Here is a 24,579-nt window from a genome sequence, read left to right as displayed (position 1 = left end):
TGCAACACCAGAGTTAAGTACTCGGACAATACTACGAATATTCTGTATATTTGTTCCTACAGTATCACAATATATCGTACTGTTGCCCCTGTATGTTCGTCAGATCGCCATATTCTTGTCAATACACAGCTCTCCCTCGGACCAGTTAAATGTAGCCATTATTTTCACACAACAGCCTTTAGATAAAAACAGCAAAAGTAAAACTGCATCACTGGCAGAAAAAACATAAAAAAAATAAACAGTAACGCAAATCAGCAGAATTAGCCTCATAAAGATTTCACACATTTTCACTAGCGTAAGTTTATGAGGAAACTTGATGAGACATCTTTACATGTCAAGACTTATGTTGTTTCCCTCTTATTTTTTCATAATATAATGTGTTATTTTCACTGTCCTCACATGTTGCACTGGCTGTTCTACACCGACTGTTTTTGCACAGTTTTGTATAGTATTACATTTTTATTGTTCATTTTGTCTCCTGTGTGAACGAAATGCAAATTCATTTAGGGTCAGTAACATAAATATTCTGTGTTTATATCAGTATATACTGGGGATTATAGCTGTTTCTGATACAGATTCTGTCAGACAGTAATAATCAATAGAAAAATATATATAACTATATAATATATAAATGTCATACGGTCATGTTTCTCAAACCTCTATTGACGTCTATGGTTCACTGGACAGTCTTTGACTCGCTGAGCTAACACTAAAACTGGTAAAGAATCAGTGGCTGGACTCACGTCCTGGTTGCTCATGTCCCAGTACGGCCTCTCTCCGTACGACACCACCTCCCACATGACGATGCCGTAGCTCCACACGTCGCTGGCGGACGTGAACTTGCGGAAGGCGATGGCCTCCGGGGCCGTCCATCGGATCGGGATCTTCCCGCCCTGAACACACAAGAGTGGTCTTCACTGAACATCACATTTGAAAATGAACCACTGATAAGATGAAGAAGAATTCTCAGTTGATATCATGGGTGATGGTGAGACGGTACATGGATGCAGAGATATATTAATCCAGCGTGTGCTTGACTTCTAGTGGCCAAAACAAGCGGTTACCAAGACAACCAGCAAACCTACCTTTTAACTTACGTAATAGTGGAATATAAAAAGTAACAAACACTTCAGTGAATACAGGGAACCAATGAGTTGGTGATTCTGATATGTGCTGGTAAAATAAATATAAGATGTTCATTTGTGTGTGGTGACCAGCAGCAGAGATTAAAATACATTATTTGATTTAATCTATTTTAATCTCACATAAAACAGCTTTTTGATCTGAATTCATGTTTGTGGCAGATCAAAGTATTGATATATAAGATACGAGTTTATTCTAAAGTAATTTATTGTTTTAAACATATGAGGTTCTTATCATTTACGTTCTAATATTGCAGTATCATTTTGTCCTAATTGACAATAAAATATAAGAAAATAAAATAAAACATCAGGTAATGATAAAGTGCTATAAATTAACACATTGGAAAAACAAGTTAAAAATTCACCAGATTAATTAATGTCTACTTATCAGTGTGACTGACCATCGTTCTTACACCAATAAATCAAACACAACAAGACCAAAACAAAAAATAATGTGATTAAAAAAGAACCTCTAATTATTCCATAATATTTAAAATACTTCCTCATTAATTAATGACATAATTTCACACCTAAATCAAAATAAAAAATGACATGTTTCTGTTTGTTAGTAGAAAGCGAGGCATGATGGGAAAACCACACATGAGCAGCCACACACACACACACGCGTGTGAAACAAGTCTAAGACAGATTAACAAGCTCAATTAAACAAGTGGAGCCTGTAAACACACGGCTGAGTGAACACACACACACACACACACACACACACACACACACACACACACACACTCACCAGTGAGCTGGTGTAAGTGGGGTCAGCAGACGTGTCGTCCAGGAAGCGGGACAGACCGAAGTCGGAGACCTTGCAGACCAGGTTGCTGTTGACCAGGATGTTCCGCGCGGCGAGGTCTCGGTGGACGTAGTTCATGTCCGACAGGTACTTCATCCCCGCGGCGATGCCGCGCAGCATCCCCACCAGCTGGGTCATGGTGAAGCGCCCGTCGTTCAGCTGTTTTGGAAAGAAGGGAGACTTTGTTAGCGACTGAGAAACGTGAAGGATGAACAGATGCCGGGAGAGGAGGGCGAGGAGACACCTGAGACTGCTGATCAATCACCGCGACCACGTGTACATGACACCTGTCAGAGGGCGTCATGTCGGGCAGTGACAGTCGCTGACACTTGACCTTTTGATCAAATATTAATGGCAAACTCATTGACAGTCTTGGGGAAAAAATAGAAGAACCTTCTTTGCTTTATTTTGTACAGCTTGTTAGTTGAATTTATCACTTAAATGTATTTTTTATTAGCATTTAAATATATAGATGTTTATATAAAAAGGTTGATTTAAAAAATAACAATAGTTATCGACATTTTAGAAACTCATTTTTTTACTAATAAATGTTTTAAATTCAATATTTATTAATTTGCGGCCTTTTAACACAAGTGTGAAAATGTTGGTAAAATGGTAAAAAGAGGAAAAGTATTAGTCATGTGATTGTCTGTGAGTCGCATGATTGGCTGAAAGTTCAGTCAGGTAGCTTGGTAATGTCTGGTGGCACTGATATGCCAACGTTTTATATTGAATTTTAAAGGCTACATTTTTAAAATTAACTTTAATATTTGAATATTTAAGATTTTTTTTCTTTAAATTAATTTAATGTACAGATTATATAACTAAAAAAATGTAATTAAAAAAGAAAATCTAAATCTATATAGTCATGATTAATTAAATAAACCTGCATAAATATGTTTTTTTTTAACTTCACATTTCCAACATCCAACTTCTTTTGTCTCCTCCTCAGACGAGAACTTTGAGTTCCTCTGAGTGAAGGAGTGTGAGAGTGACGAGGAGACAACAGGCTGACAGGCAGGAGTGAGGGATGAGGAGGAGGAGAGACGTTCAAGCTGGACACTCTTGTTTGTTTGCTTAAATCACCATGAAGCGATGAGTCCGGCGGAGACCGTCTACATGGCGTTCATCTGGACACTCTAATCATCTCTCACTCATCCGTCCGACATATTCATATCATCCATCCATTCCAATCATCTGTTATCAATCTATCTGTCCAAATGAATCCATCCATCTCTGGTTCCTCCATTCATCAGCCACTATTTATTAGTTTGTTCACACAATCGGTCTTTAACTACTCCTTTTTTCACCCGTTAAACCGCCATCTTTTCTTTTCTGCATCCATCTTTCCGTCCTTCCATCTGTCCATTCTTTATCTCCGTGCAACACTCGTCCATTAGTTTCAATTTGAATAGCTGGCAGACAAAACATGGAAATAAGTGGAAATAGGCTGCATGAATGTTTAACTAAGGACTTTCTGGGATGAATGAATTTTTAAATATTCTGATTTAAGTCGTTTTAATCTCCACGACTGTTGGGGGAAGGTGTAGCCACAGCATGATCCCGCTTCACTTTTCATTTCTTTCCAATTGACTCACTAAGCTCAGGGTGTTTCGGGGGTTAATGAGCGGCGGCGAGGAAAAAACAACCTTGTCGGACGACCTTGAGACGGAGCTGGGATTTCCTCGACATGTGAGGCCACTTGTTTCAAATCACCGAGCAGAACTGAATTTCCGAAAGGGCCGGTTTGGACATGAGATGGTAGTTTGATGATTCTTGTGTCCGGTGCTGGTCGACCATCTGCCTCATAAGCACATTATTACTGTGCACAAGATCGGATTTCTACTAATGAAATCAAGTCTGGAGGAATGTGGGCAGATAATGTGGGAATATACTGGAGATCCTCTGCAAACATTGACAATCTTTGGCTCTTTAATTCATATTTTGAATCTTGCCAATACTGGAGTCCATTCCAACCATAAAAAGACCGTCAAAACTGAGTTTTTAAAGAAATGATCCATCATTTTTCACTCCAAATTTGCCAAAGATATTTAAATGAGCCAAAAGTCGTCTCCATAATTTGACTTTTTAGGTTCATTGGTTTCGAATTTCAGTCACTAAATATTTGTATTTGTTTTTATATATTTTCAATTCTTCTCTTCTTTTAATTTCTACTAGTTAGTTAATAGATCATAACAAGTTTTTTGCTCAAGTCTGCAGGTTATTATCACCTCTGCCAAGGAGGTCATTGTTTTAGCTTTTTTCAATTTGTTTGATTGCAAACAGCAATCTGGAAAATTTTAGTTCCAAATATGTGATCGACTTGGTTAATGCTCTCCTCCCTTGTCTTCCTTTACCCCCCCTCGAAAAGAAACAAACACAAAGCGGAATGTTTATAAGATATTACAGTACAACTTGAAAGCTGCAAAATGTAGGAATAAACTTGAAAAATATAGGAAAGAACGATGGATATAAATCTGTGTTAATAACCATTATATATAAATCAAACGTGAACCTGCTAGCACATGAATATGATGTGAACAGGAACTCTACATCTTAAAATAATGTAAACAGTGGAAGAATAAAAGGTCAATGCAATTAAAAACACAAATAGCTTGTTATTTAAACCAAAGTTATAGATCAGTAACAATTAACCTGGTCCTCGCTTCTACAGATATGATACAAAGTTAGAAGTTACCACAGAAAACTACATTGATATGTGGGGTTCTGCAAGGTTCTATTTTAGGACCCATCTTGTTTTTCTTTCAACAACCAGGAGCATCACATGCGCTGGTGTGTCGAGATATCAAGATATAAAGAGTGTTCATGACACCTGGAATTAAGGATATGGATTACGAAACATATCTACGTGTATAATTCTTAATTCTCAAGTTTGAGTTGTATCTACAATCCAGTGGGTTTGTCCTGTGCCTGATATTCAAGACTGTAGGTAAACTCACACATATGTTTTCAATATGTCAGTACATGATCCGGGGAACTCTGCATGATCCTCATGTGGAGTCACATCTCATGTGCCACGTTTTTACTAATGATCGCTTTAATCGCCCTCAAAATCTCCTTCAGGAAATTTTGTCATGTTTCAACTGATTATACATTTGTAGAAAACATCCTGATTTTTTAGAGAAAAGAAAGTATATCATTGAGTCTCAAAACATCGAATTTATGAAAGATAAAAAGGAACATTTCTCAGATCGTATACCGACAGGGTATCGCTCTCTGGCCATAATGACGATGAGGCTAAAAAGTCTGAATCCCTGAGTGTGTTACATTTTTAAAACTCAACATAAACAAGCATTTAAACTCATCCACCATTATTCATGTTGTGTAGTTCTCCCTTGAAAATAGCTTTACTTTTACAATCACTGTAGTCTGTTTCACTGTTGTTTTTACCATCTGTAATGTGTGGTTTGAAAGGCACCTTATAATTAAAATGTTTATTATTACTACGAGAGGTTCTTTACAATAAAGTTTTGATTTGGCCGCTACATTCAATCCTATCACTGCTGAGTTTCTAACTTGTGAGAACAGCCGTCGCGGCTGCAAGGATGAGAAGAGTTTCATTGTACTGTGAGGAGCTGCTCGTGGTAAACAGGTCAGAGCTTAACCTGAAAACCCAGTTCGGTAATGAATTCTCTTGTCACGTCAGGACTCAAATATGACGACTCATCTGCGGCTTGTGACAGTTTCTCGACAGCGTTTTGCCGCGAACCTGTCAGGAGCATTTATTTATGTCAAGCGGCATCAGAACGCGAGTCTCTCGCTCTGGGCGTTACACCCGCACATTTAATCTCCACCACTCAAGAAAGCTTCCACCTCGGGGTGTTTTCGCGTGGAGTACAACGTTCTCGATAACCTGAGGTGTCATGGATGATTGTCAGGGTGTGTGTGTTCCCTTCATCCTTAACACGGAAAAAAGTCATCGCCGCCGACTCACCCGCAGGAAGGAATCCAGGGCTCCGTTCTCCATGAACTCCGTGATGATCAGCACCGGGCAGCTCCGGGTCAACACGCCCTCTAGCCGGATCACGTTGGGGTGGTCGAACTGGCCCATGATGGAGGCCTCGGCCAGGAAGTCCCGCCTCTGACGCTCCGTGTATCCGGCCTTCAGCGTCTTGATGGCCACCACCATCTCCCGGCGGCCGGGCTGCTTGAGCCGACCCCGGCATACCTCTCCGAACTCACCTGTGGGGGGGACACGGGGGGAGGGGGGCGGGGGGCAGGGGAAGGGGGTGAGGGTGACGGGAAAAGGAACGAGTGAGCATAGGAAAGTAGAGGAAGGGGTGACGAGGCGGTCGGCGAGAAGTGCGGGGGACGGGAATCTTGAATTGGTGGATCATCGGGGGGAAAGGAAGAAAAGTGGGGTTGAGGTCAAGGGTGACAGATTCTGGGGTGAGAGGGAGTGACTGGTATCGATCTGGCGTGAAACCTGGGAACAGAGTGCGGGGACAGAGGATGGGCGAAGTACTTGGGAGTTTTGCAAAGGGTGCCTGAGTAAAGTTTTGAGGTAAGAGGGGGGGGGAGGGGGTCGAACGAGCTCTGTCATTTGAGGTCAGGTCAGGACACAACATGCTAGTGGAGAGAGAGAGAGAGAGAGAGAGAATAGGCTGCCAGAAATGGGGGGCTTTAGACAAGAGATTTGTTTCAATCTGCACCTCCCGCTTCTCTCCATCACTCCCTGAATGCTAACCCCTCTCTCCTCAGAGGACCCCCAGGTGACGTCACTTCCACTGGATGGACAGGTGAAGATGGTTTACCTGCACCGATGACTTCCTCGATCTTCACGCAGGAGATGTCGATTTCTTTGGCGAACTCGTGGATGGCGTCGTTGGGGTCTTCGTAGGTGAAGGGGTCGATGTAAACTTTCACTCCCGGAGAAACTGAGACAAAGGCATTTTTTGTTTGTTAGCAACGTTGACGTAGCTGCGATGCTAGCTGTCTCTAAACTTTATGAGGTCAGAGTTGAAACTGAGAAAAAAAACGTTTATTTTCCGCCAGTTTATTTGGACGAATAATAAGCATCCGTGGGGTATATCATGTACTGGTCGGTACTTGATTGTTGTATTTAATCATCATTAAATATCATTAAAAATCATAATTTAGCATTGATAACAATATCGCTTATTATTCCTGTACTATTATGTTTTTTCTATTCATCATCCTGAGTTTTTTTTTAACTAACATTAATTTGTATTTTAGTTATTTATTTGATTCCTTCATATACACTGACATTTATTTTAGGTCAGTTGAGTGTAAAAATAATACTTAAAATTACATTAATTTATAAATAATGATCAATGTTCAACAATTGAAGATGTAAATATGACAGATTATAGCAACAATGTTAATTTCTGTCTGTAGTTCTTAGGAAAGTGAATAATAGAAATTTAACAGAAAAAAAACACTATGTGGACAGAAGCAAAGGCAACATAAACATTTAATAAAATAATATTTTTATTTATTGATGTATTACTTTATAATAATAACAGATAGTTAAAAAAAGACAATTCTATACAAATATATCCAGCTGCATAATAGAAATGACTTCCATTCTGCTGCGTATGTTTTTGTATCTTTTGTGTTTTGTTTGCCTCAGTATCTACTGACAGTTCATTTAACAAACGCTCCAAACGACTAATGTAATTTATCGGCCATATAAAGAAGAGCTTTGGTGAGCATCCTGCCAACATCAGGGCTCGGACTCTCCTCCGCACAAACACTCTAATGGCTTCCTGCCTCGCTCATGTGAACGACTAATTGATTAAATCAGCAGGTTAACTCCACTGGCATGACCAATAAAACCAGGGAGAGAAAAACACACAAACTTACTGTACTGCTGCAGCTTCTCTGTGTACTCCAGCTCTGACCCGCTGCGCTGCTTCCTGGAAACACAGCAGACATGAATCAAACCTCCAACTCGATCCGTCCCGAGTCCTCCCAGGTAAGAAAGTTACATCCGACCTAATGATGGCACACAGGGCCGGAGCACACACACACACACACACACACACACATCCGCTCGGTTTTTGTTTTTTATTTTTTATTCCCTAGGGCTCTTCTTTGAAGCGTCTGAGTAAGTGTACGCTCTCGGAAAACATGGGAGGGAATTTAACGAGCCTGTGTTCAGACTCTAATTAACAAAATGCTGCATGCGGTTCTGGCAGTCGGTAGAAAAAATCAAACACTCACTTAACGCAGACAACAGCGATTACGACCAAAGCAACGATGACCACCAGGCCCGCCGACGCCGAGCCCACGATGAGAGGGAGCTGGTCCTGCACCGACTTTTGAGGGTCACCTGGTAGAAAGAAAACACACGTTTTAGCGGCCAAGTAGCAGTTTGATGGATCCGAGCCGGTTCTGTTCGCCACGGTAATGACCGCCGATTAATGTAACTATAAGAGCAATTAAACCTCGGCCCTCATTAGAGGCGAGTGCGGCGGCGGATCATCAAGAACCGAAGGCGGCACACGTACTGTGGAGGCTGGTGCTGAAGTCCATGGGGTTGCTGTAGCGTCCGTATCCCGCCACGGTGCGGGCTCGGACCTGCACCACGTACGGGCTCGCCGCCTTCAGACCCTCCACCTTGGCTGAGCTGTGCTGGGAGGTCACGGTGTGAGACATGGCCTGACCCTGGGGGTGAAAGAAATCAATATTTTACTACAACGAAAAAATATTGAATATTTAAACATTTAGCTACACCAGTGTTTATTTATTTTTCATGAACACTTTTTTGCCTTTTTTATTAACTATCATAATGAATACTGTATGTACTGTATCTTGATTGTTATTCATTATTTTAAACTTTAAATCATTTAATAAATAGAAAGGGAATTTTAAACGTATCCACTATGATTGTTATTGTTGTGGTTATTTTTTACTAAGGACTATATGTGTGTAACAGATTACGTACATATTTTCAACTGACCATGCAATTAGACATACATATATTCATATATTTATATAACATTGTGTTCTTCTACGAAGTCTCATGATCTTCTGCACATTGCATGATTGGCTGAAAGTTTGATCAAGTAGCCCGGTAGTCTTATAGCATTTGTCTGATGGAACATTTATACCAACATTTTTATACTGAATTTAAAAGAAAACCGATACAAAAAATTGATTTTAATAAAATGTATTATTAAATTATTGGAATTAGGAATATCAAACTCTATGTTTAAAAATGCATTCATTTTTGAAAACATGAATATCTTTTCATCCAATTATTGAAAACAATTTACACATTTTAGAATCAAACTATTCAATTAAAACCAATTAAACATTTCAAGAAATAATTGAATTCATTAGTCAAGTAAAGTCACATTTATAATGTTATATTCAACCACTCAATAATCAGACTGATATACATATTCCATACATATAAAGGGTAGGGTTAGGTAGAACTTTATGGATTTTTGAAAAAAAAAAGTCCAATTGCCACAGCAAATACAGCAATTTTTCATTAAAAATAAATGAAAATAAAATAAGAACAAGAACAAAGAGAAATAAAGAGAAATAAATGTGCAGAAGTGTCTTTTTATGTAACTATTAAACTGTGTGAGCATGAAAGCTACACACTGTCAAACCCATAATTTTGTTTTCCAGACACTGAGCTGTTAAGATTCTAAATATGTACATTTTCTGATAGAAAGGATCATCATTAAGAGAATTTATTTCAGCGAAACCCATTTACACGTCGGAAGCTAATGAGGCGCTTAATTAATGCTAACTAGTAAACAACATGACGACGGTGACATTTTGGCTTCTCCGCTTCCTGCATTAAGTGTTAAACTGAAAGTGTCGTGCTCTCCCTGTTTCTTTGAAAGGTTATAAAATAAACATTATCTGACTGCAGGACATTGGATCGTCTGCTTGATTCAGCGCACCATCTGCTCTTCCTCAATTTCACCCGAATTTCATTTCAGTAGATGAAGCATCTCTGAGGCGCATGACTCGAGAATCTTATTTTCTCTCTCAGAAACAGCAGGTTTTTTTTTACAAACTTACCCTCTCATGGTATTTAATCTCGTAGTCCAGGATGACCCCGTTGGGTTTTTCGGGGGGCAGCCAGGAGAGGCTGAGCGTGTCCGAGGTGGAGCGCATCAGATGGACGGTCGGCACTGCGGACGGCGCTGCGGATAAAAAAATCGGATCACGTTTTACAAAAAGAGCAGATTTACAGAAACTCACCAGCCTCCACTAAAATCATTATTATTCAGAATCTCCCTGACTTAATGGTTTTTTTGAAGGAAAAAAAAAAGAAAAAGTTGAACGCTTCACCTTCACTGTTCTACACTTTATTGATTTGTGAGGCCTGGAAGTGATGGAATTGACAGCCATTGTGCCGGCTCCATAAACTGCAGCAAGGTTGGATGAAGTGCCGGTTAGCGGCGAGAGTAATTACCGTCTGTGAAAGGCGCCGAAGCAGTTTGGTGATGATGACGCAGCGAATATTAGGAGGAGATGTTGAAAGGTGACATTGTCAGTGATGTAATGTAAGAATCCGGCTTGACAGCCTGCTGACCGGAGAAATTTAAAGCACATTTTTTACTTTGTATTCTCCCACTTAGAGGAGGAGAGTGACGCTTTTGATGTTCGGAACTGGACCGGACAGAAAATAGACGGTGGTATTTGAAGAAAATGTACATTTAAAAATGGAAAATCAGTGAATGTTGTGTCATTCTACTCACTTAAGAGTAGATTTAATGTTTCCTGATGAAAACAACATACCTTTTTTTTTAATTATATTGATAACTTAAGCGCTATATAAATAAATATTACTTACTTACATTTTTAGAGTTAAATGGAATAAAGTAAACAATAAAACTGGATAGTAGTTTAATAAGGAAATGAAAGACAAAAATCAAATGGACAAATATCATAAGATAATAATAATAAGATACATGAGGTTGCACATATATACAGTATCGTCATTGATTTATGAATATTATCATTAACCAGTTTTACAAAATAATAAAGTTTTTCTATATTTTGGTTTGAAAGTTGAGCTATCACAGTCTTAGATTAGAATATTTTTATTTTTAGGGGCAGCTCTTTCCTCTCCTCAGAAACCTCTACTTTCTTGGAGTCTCTCCAAAGCATCCTAGCCCAGGGCCACCTCCTCGTTGGACATGTCCAAAACATCTCATCAGGAAAGTGTCCTGAAGGCTTCTCTCTATGTGGCGGAGCAGCTATTTACTAGTCTTTCCTGGATGCTTAAAGTGATAGTTCACCCTTAATTCACTCATTTTCTACTCATCCTCACGTCGACTAAGGGTTGGAATTATTTTAAGAGTGATCTGTTACTTTTTAGAGTTATAGACGAAAATGTTTGTTCATTTTAATGTAGCGACTGATCAGTTTTTTTTTACCACTTAGGATGTTGGCCTAGCAGCTAAGCTAGCAGCTAGCGTGGCAGCATCCACTAAAAACAATCTTAAAATATAGACTTAAACTTAAAACTCTTGGCTTCCAGTTTCTTTCAGGATCAACTTTAAAATTCTGGTTCTTACTTTCAGATCTATTCATGGTCAGGCTCCTCCTTACATCACTGGTCTGATCCAGCCTTACACCCCAGCTCGGGCTCTGAGGTCTGTGGATCAGAATCTACTGATGGTTCCTCGCACACGGTTCAGGATCAGAGGAGAGAAATCTTTTCAGACTGTTGCTCCTAAGCTTTGGAACGATCTTCCTCTCGTGTTTGATGATCTACTGACTCCTTCAAGAAACATCTTAAGACGTTTTTATTTGTTCAGGCTTTTCCTTGATTTTCTGGAACTCCTGTGTTGTTCTCAGTATTATCTTGATCTTTAAAGTATATACTTTTTTGAGTATTGTTTTGATTGTTTAAGCGCTTTGTGACTCTGGTCTCGAACAGCGCTATATAAATAAATATTACTTACTTACTTACTTGTTTAACTTTTTCTGGAACAGTTCCTCTTTGTTCAGGCTTTGATACAAGATGGACGTTACAGACGAGCATTACCGAATTATTTGAATGTTTTCAACTGTGTCAATTTTCGAAGACAACTAGTCACTACATTAAAATGGACGTACATTTCTGCCTATAACTAAAAAGAATTAGTCGACTTGAATTTGAACAAACCTTTTAAGCTTTAAGCTTCACACTAAGCAATGTTGCAACCAAGTGGTTAGTATTTCCAACGACAAAAACTACCGAAACGAGGTCTAAAAAGGGAACTGCTCGGGGGTCTAAAGTTAGTGGAAAATCAAAATGGCGAACCAAAGGGTCAGAATTGTAGTATGATAACAGAAAAACGTTGCTAGGAAAGCTAGCTAGCTCCAACCCTGTCTTATAAACTCATGCTGTTGTATTTCCACTGTTGCATTTTCCTCCTTTACGTCGACTTAAGAAGTAGATTGAAGGTGAAGTCTACAGCGACGACCGATCCTTCCGTCGACCTCTCGCTCCGCATTTCCTTCTCACCTGAACGATTCCTTGAAGTTTTCAATCTGTAGCTGTGTTTATTTGTATCTGGCTCAGTTTCAACATCAAAGTCTCCTCAGATAAAAAGTTCTATTTTTTCTCTTCTTGTCTATTTTGGTACGTCGTCAGGTTTGTTTACAAGTGTCTTTGTTTATTACAACCTCGCTCAATCACACCGTAGCTCATTTGAACCTCAATCGCTAATGTTGCGGCGCCGCCTGATGCTAACAGCTATTGATCCAAACCACAACATGAATTAACTAGTGGGCTGACGGATGACTAACCTGCTTGGTTGGTGGTGATGTTGACCGTGGAGTATCTGGGCGTGGCCGGGTTCTTTCCGGAGACCCCGTTGACGGCCTGCACCTCGAAGCTGTAGCGGGTGTGAGCCTGCAGGTTCCTCACCACCACCTTCTTCTGCCGGAGCCCCAGTTTGCGAGGCGCGATGTCCACGTTGTCGTCGCAGCGCGTGCACGGACTCCGGTCCCTCAGGCATTTCTTGCAGACCACGTTGTAGACCAGGTCGCTCCTCCCGCCCGTGTCCTCGGGTTCGTCCCACTCCAAGGACAGCGACGTCTCGTTGACGCTGGATATCACGTTGCGAGGACCGGAAGGAATCGCTGCCAAAACAAACAAGGGAAGGTTTTTTCAACCTGACGGAGAGCTGGAGTGAAGAATTCCACAAGGACCTGGACCGTGGACAGATCCCTCAGTCTGACAGCACAGAGGGTGAAATAAGACTTTACTGCTGATCTCATCATATGTTGTACATAAATAAACACATTTAAATACATTTACTTTATACATTTAACCCTCACTATATCGTGGTCTAAAAGTCTATGTTTCTATTTTGAAAGTGATCGACAGCTGGGATTGGTTGGCTGGGCGGCAAAGCACTGAAAAGGTTTTTGAGAGCAATAGCAGCTGTAATGTTGGTTTTGCAAGTCAAATGTAATTAAATAAATATTTTAAAGATTAAGATGAAAATCTAACTACTTTGCAGATTGTGTTTGATTCAGGGAGGGAGGGGTTTGTTCAGCATGTAAACCCTGCAATAAAGAGGTACTAATGTAATCTTATATTTCAATAAATATGTTTATTTGTCAATATAAGTTGATCTTTTTCACCGTTACTTTCCTCCTTTTTTATCTGAAATTTACTAAATTAGTAAGTAAGTAAGTCATTTTTTTATTTGTATAGCGCTTTTCCAGACCAGGGTCACAAAGCTCTTAAACAATCAAAACAATATTCAATAAAGTATATACTTTAAAGGGCAAGAAAATGTAGATTATCTTTAATATTTTTGTGCCATTTAATATGCAATGTTGCATTTGTAATTTCAAATTAATGTTGTTAAATACACTATTAAAATAAATTAATTTATATTCTATAATAAATTGTATAATTATATTACAAAATACTACAATTTAGATTACACAATAAGATAATACAGTTTAGATTTTTCACCATATATTTTCTCTGTTATTATCCGTAAATGTTAGTTTAACTTGTAGGAAACATGGAAATAACAACACAAATGAAAATAATCTTTTTTCATAATAATTCGTAAGAATTTTCAATACATTCAATATATAAAAAAATATATTATATTAATTGTAAATGTTTTTTGATGATGATGGATTGGTTTTTTGATGCCTAGTTTTTTAAAACTAGTGTTATTATAAAATGAATTTCGATCCGTAAAAAATACTTTCCTTTTCCATTGTTATGCAAATAAATGTTTCAAGTATTAGTATAGTTGACTTTAGGCCAACTGTACATAGTTTAAGATCTTGTTGGCCAGATGAATTAGTGAAGCCTGGTTTAACAAAACCACAAGCTTTTATTTGAACATACATTTGTATTGTATTCTAATATTTGTATATTTTTTAAAGTAAAAAATGTATCATGGATGGATCATCAACACATTTCGTGACTATTTATAGTATAAGGTCACAAACGTTGTTGTTCAAAAACATTTTAAAAAAAAAGCTTGTATGGATCATCCCCCACTCCAGTCCGATCTCCTCACCATTACTATGCATGACCCTGCCAGTGCAGACAATCCTCTGCGGCACAAATTCTTGTTCTGTATCAGTTGAACCCGGGGGCCACGCTTCTCAATAGGCATCTCTGTGTCGTGAGTGACGGCGCATGATAATCGTGGGAGAAGGTTGCCCAGGTGATTTTCTTCCAGGAACAGATGAATTCAAGCGTGTGTCCTCGCCGCTCTCGAGTCCACTCGCTCTGAGCGCTGTCCTTTCTAATTAGGCAGACGGTTCAGAGCCCCGGCTCTTCTAATTGGACGCTCGTCCGAATCGCACGCTGAGCCCAAGCTGCCCGCCGTCCACTGGCTGACCGGCGCTTCTGCACCAGAGCTTTGCTGGCACCGGCGCCGACAGACCGCGGGGACGGAACTGTCGGAGTGTTTAGTCGGAGGTGGCGTGTGAGTCCCCGCCTGCCCGTTAGCATGTGTGTCTGTGTGTGTGTGTGTGTGTGTGTGTGTGTGTGTGTGTGTGTGTGTGTGTGTGTGTGTGTGTGTGTGTGTGTGTGTGTGTGTGTGTGTGTGTGTGTGTGTGTGTGTGCTGGTCAATGTCAGAGTCCACAATGTTCTTGTGATGAGAGTGAGGGGGAGACAGTGGCGGGCCTGGTGTGTCACATTAACGTGGCGAAAGGCCCCCCTGGGGTGATTTTGCACGGTCAAGTCATCACACTTGGCTCTCCACCGGCAAGAGCGCTTGCTGTGGTCTGTCCTTGTAAGAGCAGCTGTGTATGGAAGCACATCCTGACATCTGCTGAGGAGGAACTTCATTACCGACCGACGCTTCCTCTGCTGGAGAACATTTTTCTTCACTTTATATTCCTTAAAGAGCAACTAATGTGTTCATTAAGTGTGTCTTAAATATGTGTTGGACTCTACTGTACTCATCAGTCTGTGTCTGTATGTACAAAACTCTATTTTAATTGAAATATTTATACTAGAAAATGTGATTAAGCACCATCTTGTTTACCATAACACCAACCACTCTGCTGTAAAACATCAGGGTTTATCCCTACATGTCATCAATCACAAAAGTCTCCACCTCTAAGGGACTCGTTGTACAAACAAAGCGGGCATGATCACAGCTGGCTTGAGGAGGAGTGAAGCCATTATTACATTATATGGGACTCCGCTCTCGTAACCTCTCGTTCGCCGAGATTTTAGACGTGGGGAGAATTTTTAAACATGGTCATGATGAGAGACTCACTGCATCTTGGAGAGAAAGACTTTTCAAACCATGTGAGTGAGTCAGGAGAGTTAGTTTTCACATTAGATGCCCTTTAAAACATCTGAAAAAAAACATTTTGACCAGATTACAGGAGCTAAAGCTTTATATTTGAAGAATCAAATGCTCTACTCTGAGTCTCTGCTGCTTTAATGAGATCTAAGGAAGACTTGATAGATGTTTTTATCATGATCTGCAACAGCTTTTCACAAACTATACTTCAAATTTCCAGAACACCATCTTAAAGCAACTGGATGTTTTTTTTGCTCATATAACCATCATTACGGTAGCTTTAAGCAAATTGAGTCATTAGAAAATATCAATCCAATACATAGCTATATTTTTTTGTTAACAGTATGTTTATACTGAAACACAAATAAAGATTCCTCTGTATGACTAAGATGATTTTAAGAATGTAATAACACTGTGTGTGTACAATACTATGACAGTTTTACTGCAATCAAATCATTTAAAAGAAACCCAATATATCCTTGTTCCTACAGTATCGCAATATATCGTATAGTGTTGGTGGTAAAGGATCGCACAGCTGCAGCGATGAGTTCACTTAGAGGGGGTGAGCCAAAGATGATGGTGTGTTAGTTGTTTAATGTTGAATGTAAAAAGAAAACAGAGTTGTGAAGTGACTATTTTAGTTATAAAATATAATATTTTCTAGCCTATGCCTCCCTAACCAGACGTAATGAACTGGATTAAGTCCTGGACACGCATGTATAAATGCATAAAAGAGTTTTTAATTTATTATTAAATTGAAATAATCTAGATGAATCATTTTCATTCGATGACGTAGAGTAACTTCCAGATACTGAAAAAAGCTCACCCAGTTTTAACACTTGTACAGTCAGAAATGAAAAAGCCAAATTGAGCCAGATCACCAGTATATCATGTTAAGATAAGATAGACCCTAATTCATTGGTAGATGTGTTCAGTATAAACAGCAAATTAGGTATAAAATGAAATACATGTTAATACTGAGCGGTCCATGAATATAAATGTAATAATAATCAGGTTTTTTTTATCAAAATACATGAAGAAAATTCATTTTTGACGAGATGAATCCGAGCCGACATTGCAAAAAAGACATTTAGCCCGTGCAGTGGAGGATGACTTACTGGTGCAGGGCGAGTCAGGTGGGTCACTATCTGCCCGGAAGAAACCAATCTGGCAGGGACAAATGCTGACTCCTCGAGCGCTGGTGCGGCTGTGTGGAGGGCAGGGGCCACAGGATCCCTCCCCGAATTTGGATTTGAAAGTCCCGGGGATGCAAGCTGAGGGAGAAAACCAAAATCAGGAGAGACGTCTTGAACACTCGTGAATCTCTTTATTCTCTCTGCGTTTTTTTTTTTTTTTTTAGAAGACGACATTAATCTCCTGCAACTCCTGACAATAGAGGTTCTCTGCGAGGAGGAAGATGGAGATAAGACGACGGAGAGGAGATTGCTATTGTCAGACATGCAGGTATGTGAGGAGAGGGATCTACCCTAAAACCATCAATCAGTGTCGGCTCTCTCCAACAACCACCAATACAAACAAGTGGTCCAGATGCAGGCGTCTCCATAATAAGCCCATAAATCAATTTGGATGAATGAACATCAGCAAAGACATAAATTAGTCCTACAGCAGATCCACCGGCGAGGGGTCATCCCGGATGAGTCCGAGTGATTCATTTGAATTCAACGACGTCGTGCTGATGCTCGTCTGATACGGAGTCTTAGGGATAAACCGGCATAAGCCCGAACTAAAGAAGAACTCAGATAAAGGGGATTAGCAGTGAAAGGTCTGGCTTGATCGGCCCCCCCAGAGTCCCGCGTTTTTACTGTTCGCTACATTCCTGAGTGGTGGAGTAAAAGTGGGGTCTCTGGCAAACATCTGTCCTGTCAGCGTGAGGGCTCGTAAAAGGCAGCCACTGAGCGAGAGCGTGATTAACTAGTTGGGGCTAAGTGGTCTTTCATTTCCAACTCAAGTTACACCCCAATTCTCCACAATTGCACTTAAAGGAAAGTCAGCTCTGCTAATGGCCCCACTTTGTAGCCCCTTAAACGCAATAAAACCTAGATAAGATGAAAATGTTCTTTTTTCCCTTTGTGAGGCACCTTTAGGCGTTCTGATCTGTTTTGTATTATTGAAGACCAGACGTGGGAAAAGTGGGGGCCAGGGGCCACATTTAGCCCTATAAATGTCTTCATGTGGCCCTCGAGAGAAAATAGAAAAATGATCCTGTACGACCGATTTTCTAAATATGACTTGTTTTTGTGGCTTTTTTGTAGCTAATTCCTTTGCAACTAAATAATTACAAAGATAATATGAAAATTAGACAATATTTTTGTCTGAATATCGTTTATTTTTCATGTTTAATTGTATTTAATTGTATGTATTGAAATTTGACAACCAGTAATTGTTTTAAATGTCACAGGGACACTTATTTTCAAATATTGAATTATCCCTGCTGATTATTTTGTATGTTTTTCTGTCCATATTTATTACCATTTTAATTCAATATGTCCTTTTTAGGACCTTTTCTATTTGTTATAACTGTTTTCCATTTGATAAAAGCATTTTTATGTTTTGCCAAGATTTTACCAGAATATTCACCATTTCAAAATAAAATAAACAACCATGTTCATGATTTTATAATGAGAATATTTCATTAAAATTTACATTTACAAACATATATTGGTTTTTTTTTTCTAGCGAACAGAACAGAACATAACATGGGCCCTTGAATTACCCATCCCAACCCATGGTTTAGGGACCAGTACCGGTCCGTGAAGCATTTGTTACCTGGCCGCACAGAAAGAAACACAAACATTCTATACAATTTCTGTTCTATTGATAGTTGCTGTTTTGCTTTTGAAGCCTGTGACTCATAACAGTCACATTTAGTCTAAAAACAAATCGGTAAACTAGTGGGAAAATGTTTCTATATTAAGGTCGGTCCATGAATATAATGCCCACATTAAACCAGACTACAGTAGAAAAAAAGGCTAGTAACCCCTGATCTTGACAATAAATCACATTTTTACTTTTCATCTTTTTGTATTATGTGAGGATATTATATTCATTTATTTTTTAGAACCGTAATACCTGACCTTTTAGCATTTGGTAGCACTACCTTCACCATCTTGTTTGCCATCATGACACCTGTTCTATTCCCAAACAAAATGGCAGGAATCTCAGCAAAAGACTTCTACAGCAGCTCAAAATGAAAAACTTGTCGCTAGTTTCTTATGGCATCCAAAATTTGATGCATCTCATCCAGAGAGATATAAAATACACTCTAGAGAAACTGGAGAGGTTAAGGGGGTCACCTGTCTTAGCCCCCGCTGACCTGATTCTATTGGACTAATTTAGGAAGTATTTTTTTTCATGGCGTCGTTCTCGCTCCTTTCGCCTTGAGTGTTTGGCAGGGAAGTGGACTGAGGAAGCATCTGTATGATTAATGTCGGCGTGGCCGCGCTGCCGTTGGTCGGCCTGAACGGTGTTAATGAGCGTGGCCGCGTGTAGATTAACTAACAGGAGGCCGCCGAGGAAATTACGCTTCCTCATCGCAAACCACAAGCTGAAGCCCGGGAGAGTATTTTATCACGCGATGGCGGCTCAAGCTTTTAACCTTGAGCCGCCAAATGGCAACGAATGAGCTTCTCCGCCACGTGTAAGACACGATTTCTCACACCCGGGTGAGGAGAGGCGTCGCTTGTCTGTCTTTAACTTCCTTCACCTCCCCTTCTTCTCTTTCATTCTTCATCCAGTGGCATCGCCGGCCATTTATTTTGTGTTAATATCTCTCCTCGGTGCGCTTCAAACACCTTTTCCCTTCCTGTTATCTTAAATTTTCTGCTGCAAAATCCGTTTTTCATGCCTCGCCACTATCTTTCTCTCCACGCCGTCCTGCTCTCACAATATTTGTATGCGGCTCCTCTCTCCGACACCTCATTAATTCATACTCTCCTCCACCCTCCTTCACCTTCTTTCAGAAGCCACACAATAAATTCAGAGGCGAGGGCACAAGCCGAGGTGACTTGCGGTGAGAATACAAAGAAGGGTTGGTTAAATTAAACTCTAAATTTCATGTTAAATACACTCACCCTGGCACTGCGTGGCGTCCGCAGAAGGTTCAAAGCCGGCGACGCAGGTGCAGGAGCCGACGGGCACCATCCACTCGCCGTCTCCGTTGCAGTACAGCTTGAGGGGAACCGACACCTCCATGGCATTCGTCACACAGTTCCCCGGGGCGATCACTAAGGAAGTCGCTTCCGCACCCGTGGCGGTCTCGGGGAAGACGGCGAAATTGGCGATAGTCGTGGAGCACTTCTTGAAGAAGACCCGCACGGAAATGAGCGACATGCAGGCGCCGAGGTCCTGGAACGCCAGGTAGAAGCCGGCCTTGGAGAGCGGGCCGAAGCTGCGCACTTTGGTGTTGATCCTCCCGGCCTCCAGCAGGGAGAAGCTCTCGTCGGGAGCGATCGTGTCCACTTTCACGTACGGGTTCTCCCTCCACAACGGGCTGGTGTCCGAGGCCATGTCCCCGTCCGACTCGTAGTAGAAGAGGTTAAAAGTCTCTTTGCAGGAGCCGGGGATGTTGGGGATGCTGGCGCAGTCGCGGACGGAGAACTTGAGCTCCACGTAGACGCGCAGCACGCCCTTGCGAGGGATGAAGTCAGTCCTGAGCCAGTTGTTCTGGTTGGGCTGTCGAACATTGCACACTTGGTAGGTCCGGATGGGACTCATGGAGTCGTCGTAGCCGCTGACTTCCTCCCACTGCCGGGAAACGAAAGATAACGTCAGGAAAAAAAACAAAAAACAATTAGCGAGATCACTTTTGTGTTCTTAAATCATTTAAAAAGGTCAATTCGTACGTGGGATCTCTGAAGCGCAGCGGAGACGCTCTTATCTTACGTGCGTCTCTTTTATTTAGACTAACATGAACTCACAGAGGAATAGCATCAAAACTACTCGAGCAGAAAGGACATTGAAAACACTTACTTACTTCTTAGCGCAGACAGAGAAACAATGAGTCCAATTAACTCACATCAAGAATAGAAGGTTACTGTGCTGGTGCGTCTACCATGGATTGTTGCGTTGAAAACGCAGAGTCTCTGTTGTGATTCTGAATATAGTTTTATTGAAAGTTAAAAACATGATCTGTATAATCCAAACATGTCAAAAAACCTGGTTTAGGGACAGCCCTCAAAGAAAATTGTATAAACTTTTTTTCATATCAAATTTTTAACATTAGTAAACTTGCTCTTTTCTAAGCCAACAGTAAACAAATTAAACTTAGAACAGAGTCAAATACGAAGAAAGAAAGCAATATTAAAAGATTAAGTGTCAAGTTGCATCCAAATACATGAAGGTCTAAACTGGTTTCAGCTAGCTCTGTGTTTGTTTGTTAGCTGATGCTAGCTAGTGCTAGCTAGCTATAACATTAAAAATATCACTTGAAAACTATAATTTTTTTCTAAAGCTAAATTGTAGTTGGAACAAAGTGCTAAAGGTCAACAAACAAAAGCCTAAAAGTTAAAATTTGAAGTAACATTACCAGACCATGTAATGTGAATCCGAACAACCAGTTAGCATTAGTATTAGGTAGCTGCAGCAAACAAGCTAGCTAGCTAGCATAAGCTGAGTTAGCTCAAGTTTCAAACCTAATTTGTCCTTCAATCATTTATCAGGTTTACAATAAGAAAATTCAATTCAATATTAAAATTCAATTAAAAAAAGTTTTTATTTAGCCTTTTTATTGCTTTATTTTCTCAGAAAACCTTTTGTGATCATGAGACATTTCTGCTAAAAAATAATGTAGTTGTTACAATTGAAGACGTGTTCTAAAATAAAAAGGTTATTATTTAAAATATTTTCTTGTAATTTATGTCTACCAGAGAGCTTGAGTTGCATTAGCAACCTGTCGGGCATTAAAGGAAATATTTTATTATTATAAGTCCAGACAGAAGGTAAATATTTTCCATACATTTTTTAATTTGCCAATATAATAACAAACCTCTTTTATTTTTGTGTTCATCTGTAAAGCTAAATCTTAATTCAATAAGCATTATATTGTACTGTAAATTGTTTCCTATGACATAAAAATGTAACATGTTCGATGATAACAAATACCCAGCTTGATATCTCAAGTACTCTCCAGTTTGTTGTTTTTAACAGATCCACAGTATCTAATTATAAGATAAAACTTTCAAAATGCGGCGAGCACAACTGCACTTGCTGGTCGGCGCTGAACCCGGGGTCAGGTGGGATTTATGATTGTCCCGAGCCCACACATGTAGCCTCCGAGCAGATATTAGCATTTGCTTTGCTCGTCGGGTTCGAGGCGTTCTGCCGGTAATCGTGTTTTCACGAGCGAGCCGGTCGTGGACGGTCAAACCTACGACGGGTGTGTGTGTGTTATTGTACGGTAAGTATCATCAGGACCATGATAAATGAACTAATTGGTCAATATATTAAGTCCATTAGGGAATAACCCTGGCAAGGAGTCAATCTCTGTGACTTTATTTCCATCTAATTCCCACTTGGACTGAATGTTTAGTTTCCATAAGAAATGAGTTTCCCAGGAATTGATTATTTTCCACTGGAGGAAAATAATGCATAACTCATCTCACGTCTCTGGGCTGCCGCGCAATTTATTTCCAAACGATGAGTCCAGGAGTCGTTGTTTGGTGCCGTAAATCACCGGCAACACGTTGATGCACTACCTGACAAATATGATAATTGCTGGTCCCGAACGTATGGGCTTGTCAGCGTGTTGAGGAGAGGGGCCGCCTCACCCGCCGTGACATATGACTTCATGGATGCTAGGACAGCCAGACTCGGCCCCGGTGGCGAGGGGAAGGAAGGCTGCCTGAAACTGGTTGCCATGGAAACCCACCATTTCCATTGACTGACTTTTTGCGTTCACGTAGCGGAGACAAATTACACCGGCCCGGGAGTGGGGGGAGGTGTGTGTCGGGGTTGTTAGCCCTCGGGTCAAACTCATGTTGTTTTATTTTCTCAGCGCTCCTATAGGGGGTACCACCCGAAAAAAAACTTAATTTCTGTCCATAATGCGCTCTTGGGCCGGCGTTATAAAGGACACATGCTTTCAATTATCATGCTCTCTATCCTGCGGAGACGTGCAAAGTACTGAGAGGGTAATAGCTCTGACACACCGTGGGGATTTGTTTTGTTTAGAAAAGAACACGCACATTTTCTATAGCCTAAGACGTCGCCATAAAGTCAAGAGTTCTCCGGTCGCCTCTGAGGAAGGCACAGACATACTGTAAAAACAAAGATGTAAAACAGTGGGAGGTGTGCCGACTGGGCGCTATTAGTTAGCAAATGGAACAAATGTTAGAGAAGGGGGGGTGGTGGTGGACGCAAAGCACAACAAACACACATCTGTGACTCACCCCACTCTCTGGGAAAGTGGTCCAGGCCAGCTCCGTGGTCGCCCATCGACTGTCCATTAGGGTTTCTGCAAATGAAAAGAGTAGGAGTAAGATGGACGAATCGTAATTAAACGGGGCGAGGAGAGCGATAGAAGAAAAAAAAAAAAAAAAATAGAAGAAGCAACGGCTCCATCAACTTGACAGGGGCGGCAGGTAAAAACTCCCAACGCCGCCTTCTTTTTTTTTTTATTAACCTCCACCCACACGTGTTCAGTTATTGAAAACACGCTGACAATCATGAATATTTGCGATGGCACCTAATTAGAGCTTTCTCACCGAGACGCGTGTGTGACACATGCAAATGGATTTTTTTTTTTCTTCCTTACGATATGCAAAGCAGGATCAAAAGCAGCTTCAGGAAAACATCCATTAAGTCGCTCTTTGGACTTTACTTTTTTTCACCTTTGATGATATAAAAAAGTGAAGCATCACCTCTGTTCTTGGGTGATACCTCCTGCGTTCAGGACTCACGGAGGAGGTAAAGAAATCAAAAGGTGACACCAGAACACACTGTCAAGACACTTGGTGTCGTTTTTGCAGGATTATAACTCTATTTGTTTTGAACAATTACCAACAACCTCACAGTTGATGCTGAATTTATCTTTTTACTTCCATTAAAATGTTTATTTTTCTTGAAGAGCAAGTAAATATTTTCTTTCATAATCAATCCCAGAAACATATCTAGTTTTAGGTCAATGCCCACTCGATTTAAGTAGTCTTGCTGTACCCTGTTCAGACTCCCCACACCCCAATACCCTTTCCCCATATGTCTCTCTATGTACTGCAGTATTCACTTCGACCACTAGGGGCGTCCGAATAGTTAAATAAAACCATTCAGGGACTTGTTCATGTGCTTGAAAAATCCATTCTGTGCTGGTTTGTTTTTGTCGCAACGCCGAGTCGTGCTGGTTATGTCACTGGTTATTTATGTCTCTGCGCTGAGTTGCCTCAGGCAACGTATCATACCCCTGCTGTGATTCTGACACTGATTGCCAGAAATGTCTGGGACATGGACCACGGCATGAAGGAGTCGCAGTCGTGGACTGACAGAAGCCTTGACAAGATAGTGGCGTCAGGCAACTTGCGCCAACAAAAAAAAAAAGTGCTTACCGCCAAAGTACATCGATTGTTTGGTGCCACCTTAAAGCAAAGATTGCGTCTTATAGTATAAACTGTACTATATGTTTGGATTTTAAAAAAAACAACTCAGATATTCGCTCCGGATATGGATAGCTATAGATTGTAAACCTATTTTGTTGGTGAAAGATGAGTGTAAGTATTTGCTATAGATCAGTGGCTTTCAAAGTTGGTGCCGCAAGGGGGCGCTAGAGCCTGAAAATAAGAGGTATGATAAAGTATTGAAGGCAATAATGTTAACCATTTGCTCTGAACATCGAAAACGACCTTGATTCCCGCATTTTCCAATTGTAACCACACG

General features: G+C 40.5%; 1 protein-coding gene across 1 annotated transcript in view; it reads right to left on the bottom strand.

The window, feature by feature from the left end:
* The window catches only part of ephb3a (eph receptor B3a), a 45,251-nt gene that overhangs the window by 8,305 nt on the left and 12,367 nt on the right, over positions 1–24,579 (bottom strand). The window contains exons 2-13 of the mRNA XM_087811993.1: positions 23,103–23,167; positions 19,788–20,460; positions 16,815–16,970; positions 12,703–13,038; positions 9,979–10,103; positions 8,445–8,601; positions 8,158–8,266; positions 7,798–7,850; positions 6,726–6,848; positions 5,906–6,153; positions 1,894–2,109; positions 744–893 (exon numbers count right to left, since the gene is read on the bottom strand). Coding sequence (XP_087668119.1) covers positions 744–893; positions 1,894–2,109; positions 5,906–6,153; positions 6,726–6,848; positions 7,798–7,850; positions 8,158–8,266; positions 8,445–8,601; positions 9,979–10,103; positions 12,703–13,038; positions 16,815–16,970; positions 19,788–20,460; positions 23,103–23,167 — 2,411 coding nt within the window. The remainder of the gene's footprint in view (positions 1–743; positions 894–1,893; positions 2,110–5,905; positions 6,154–6,725; positions 6,849–7,797; positions 7,851–8,157; positions 8,267–8,444; positions 8,602–9,978; positions 10,104–12,702; positions 13,039–16,814; positions 16,971–19,787; positions 20,461–23,102; positions 23,168–24,579) is intronic.

This window comes from Callionymus lyra, chromosome 16 (assembly GCF_982586985.1).
Source record: "Callionymus lyra chromosome 16, fCalLyr1.hap1.1, whole genome shotgun sequence".
Classification (NCBI taxonomy): Eukaryota; Metazoa; Chordata; class Actinopteri; order Syngnathiformes; family Callionymidae; genus Callionymus; species Callionymus lyra.
This window is presented reverse-complemented; position numbering and strand designations above follow the sequence as displayed.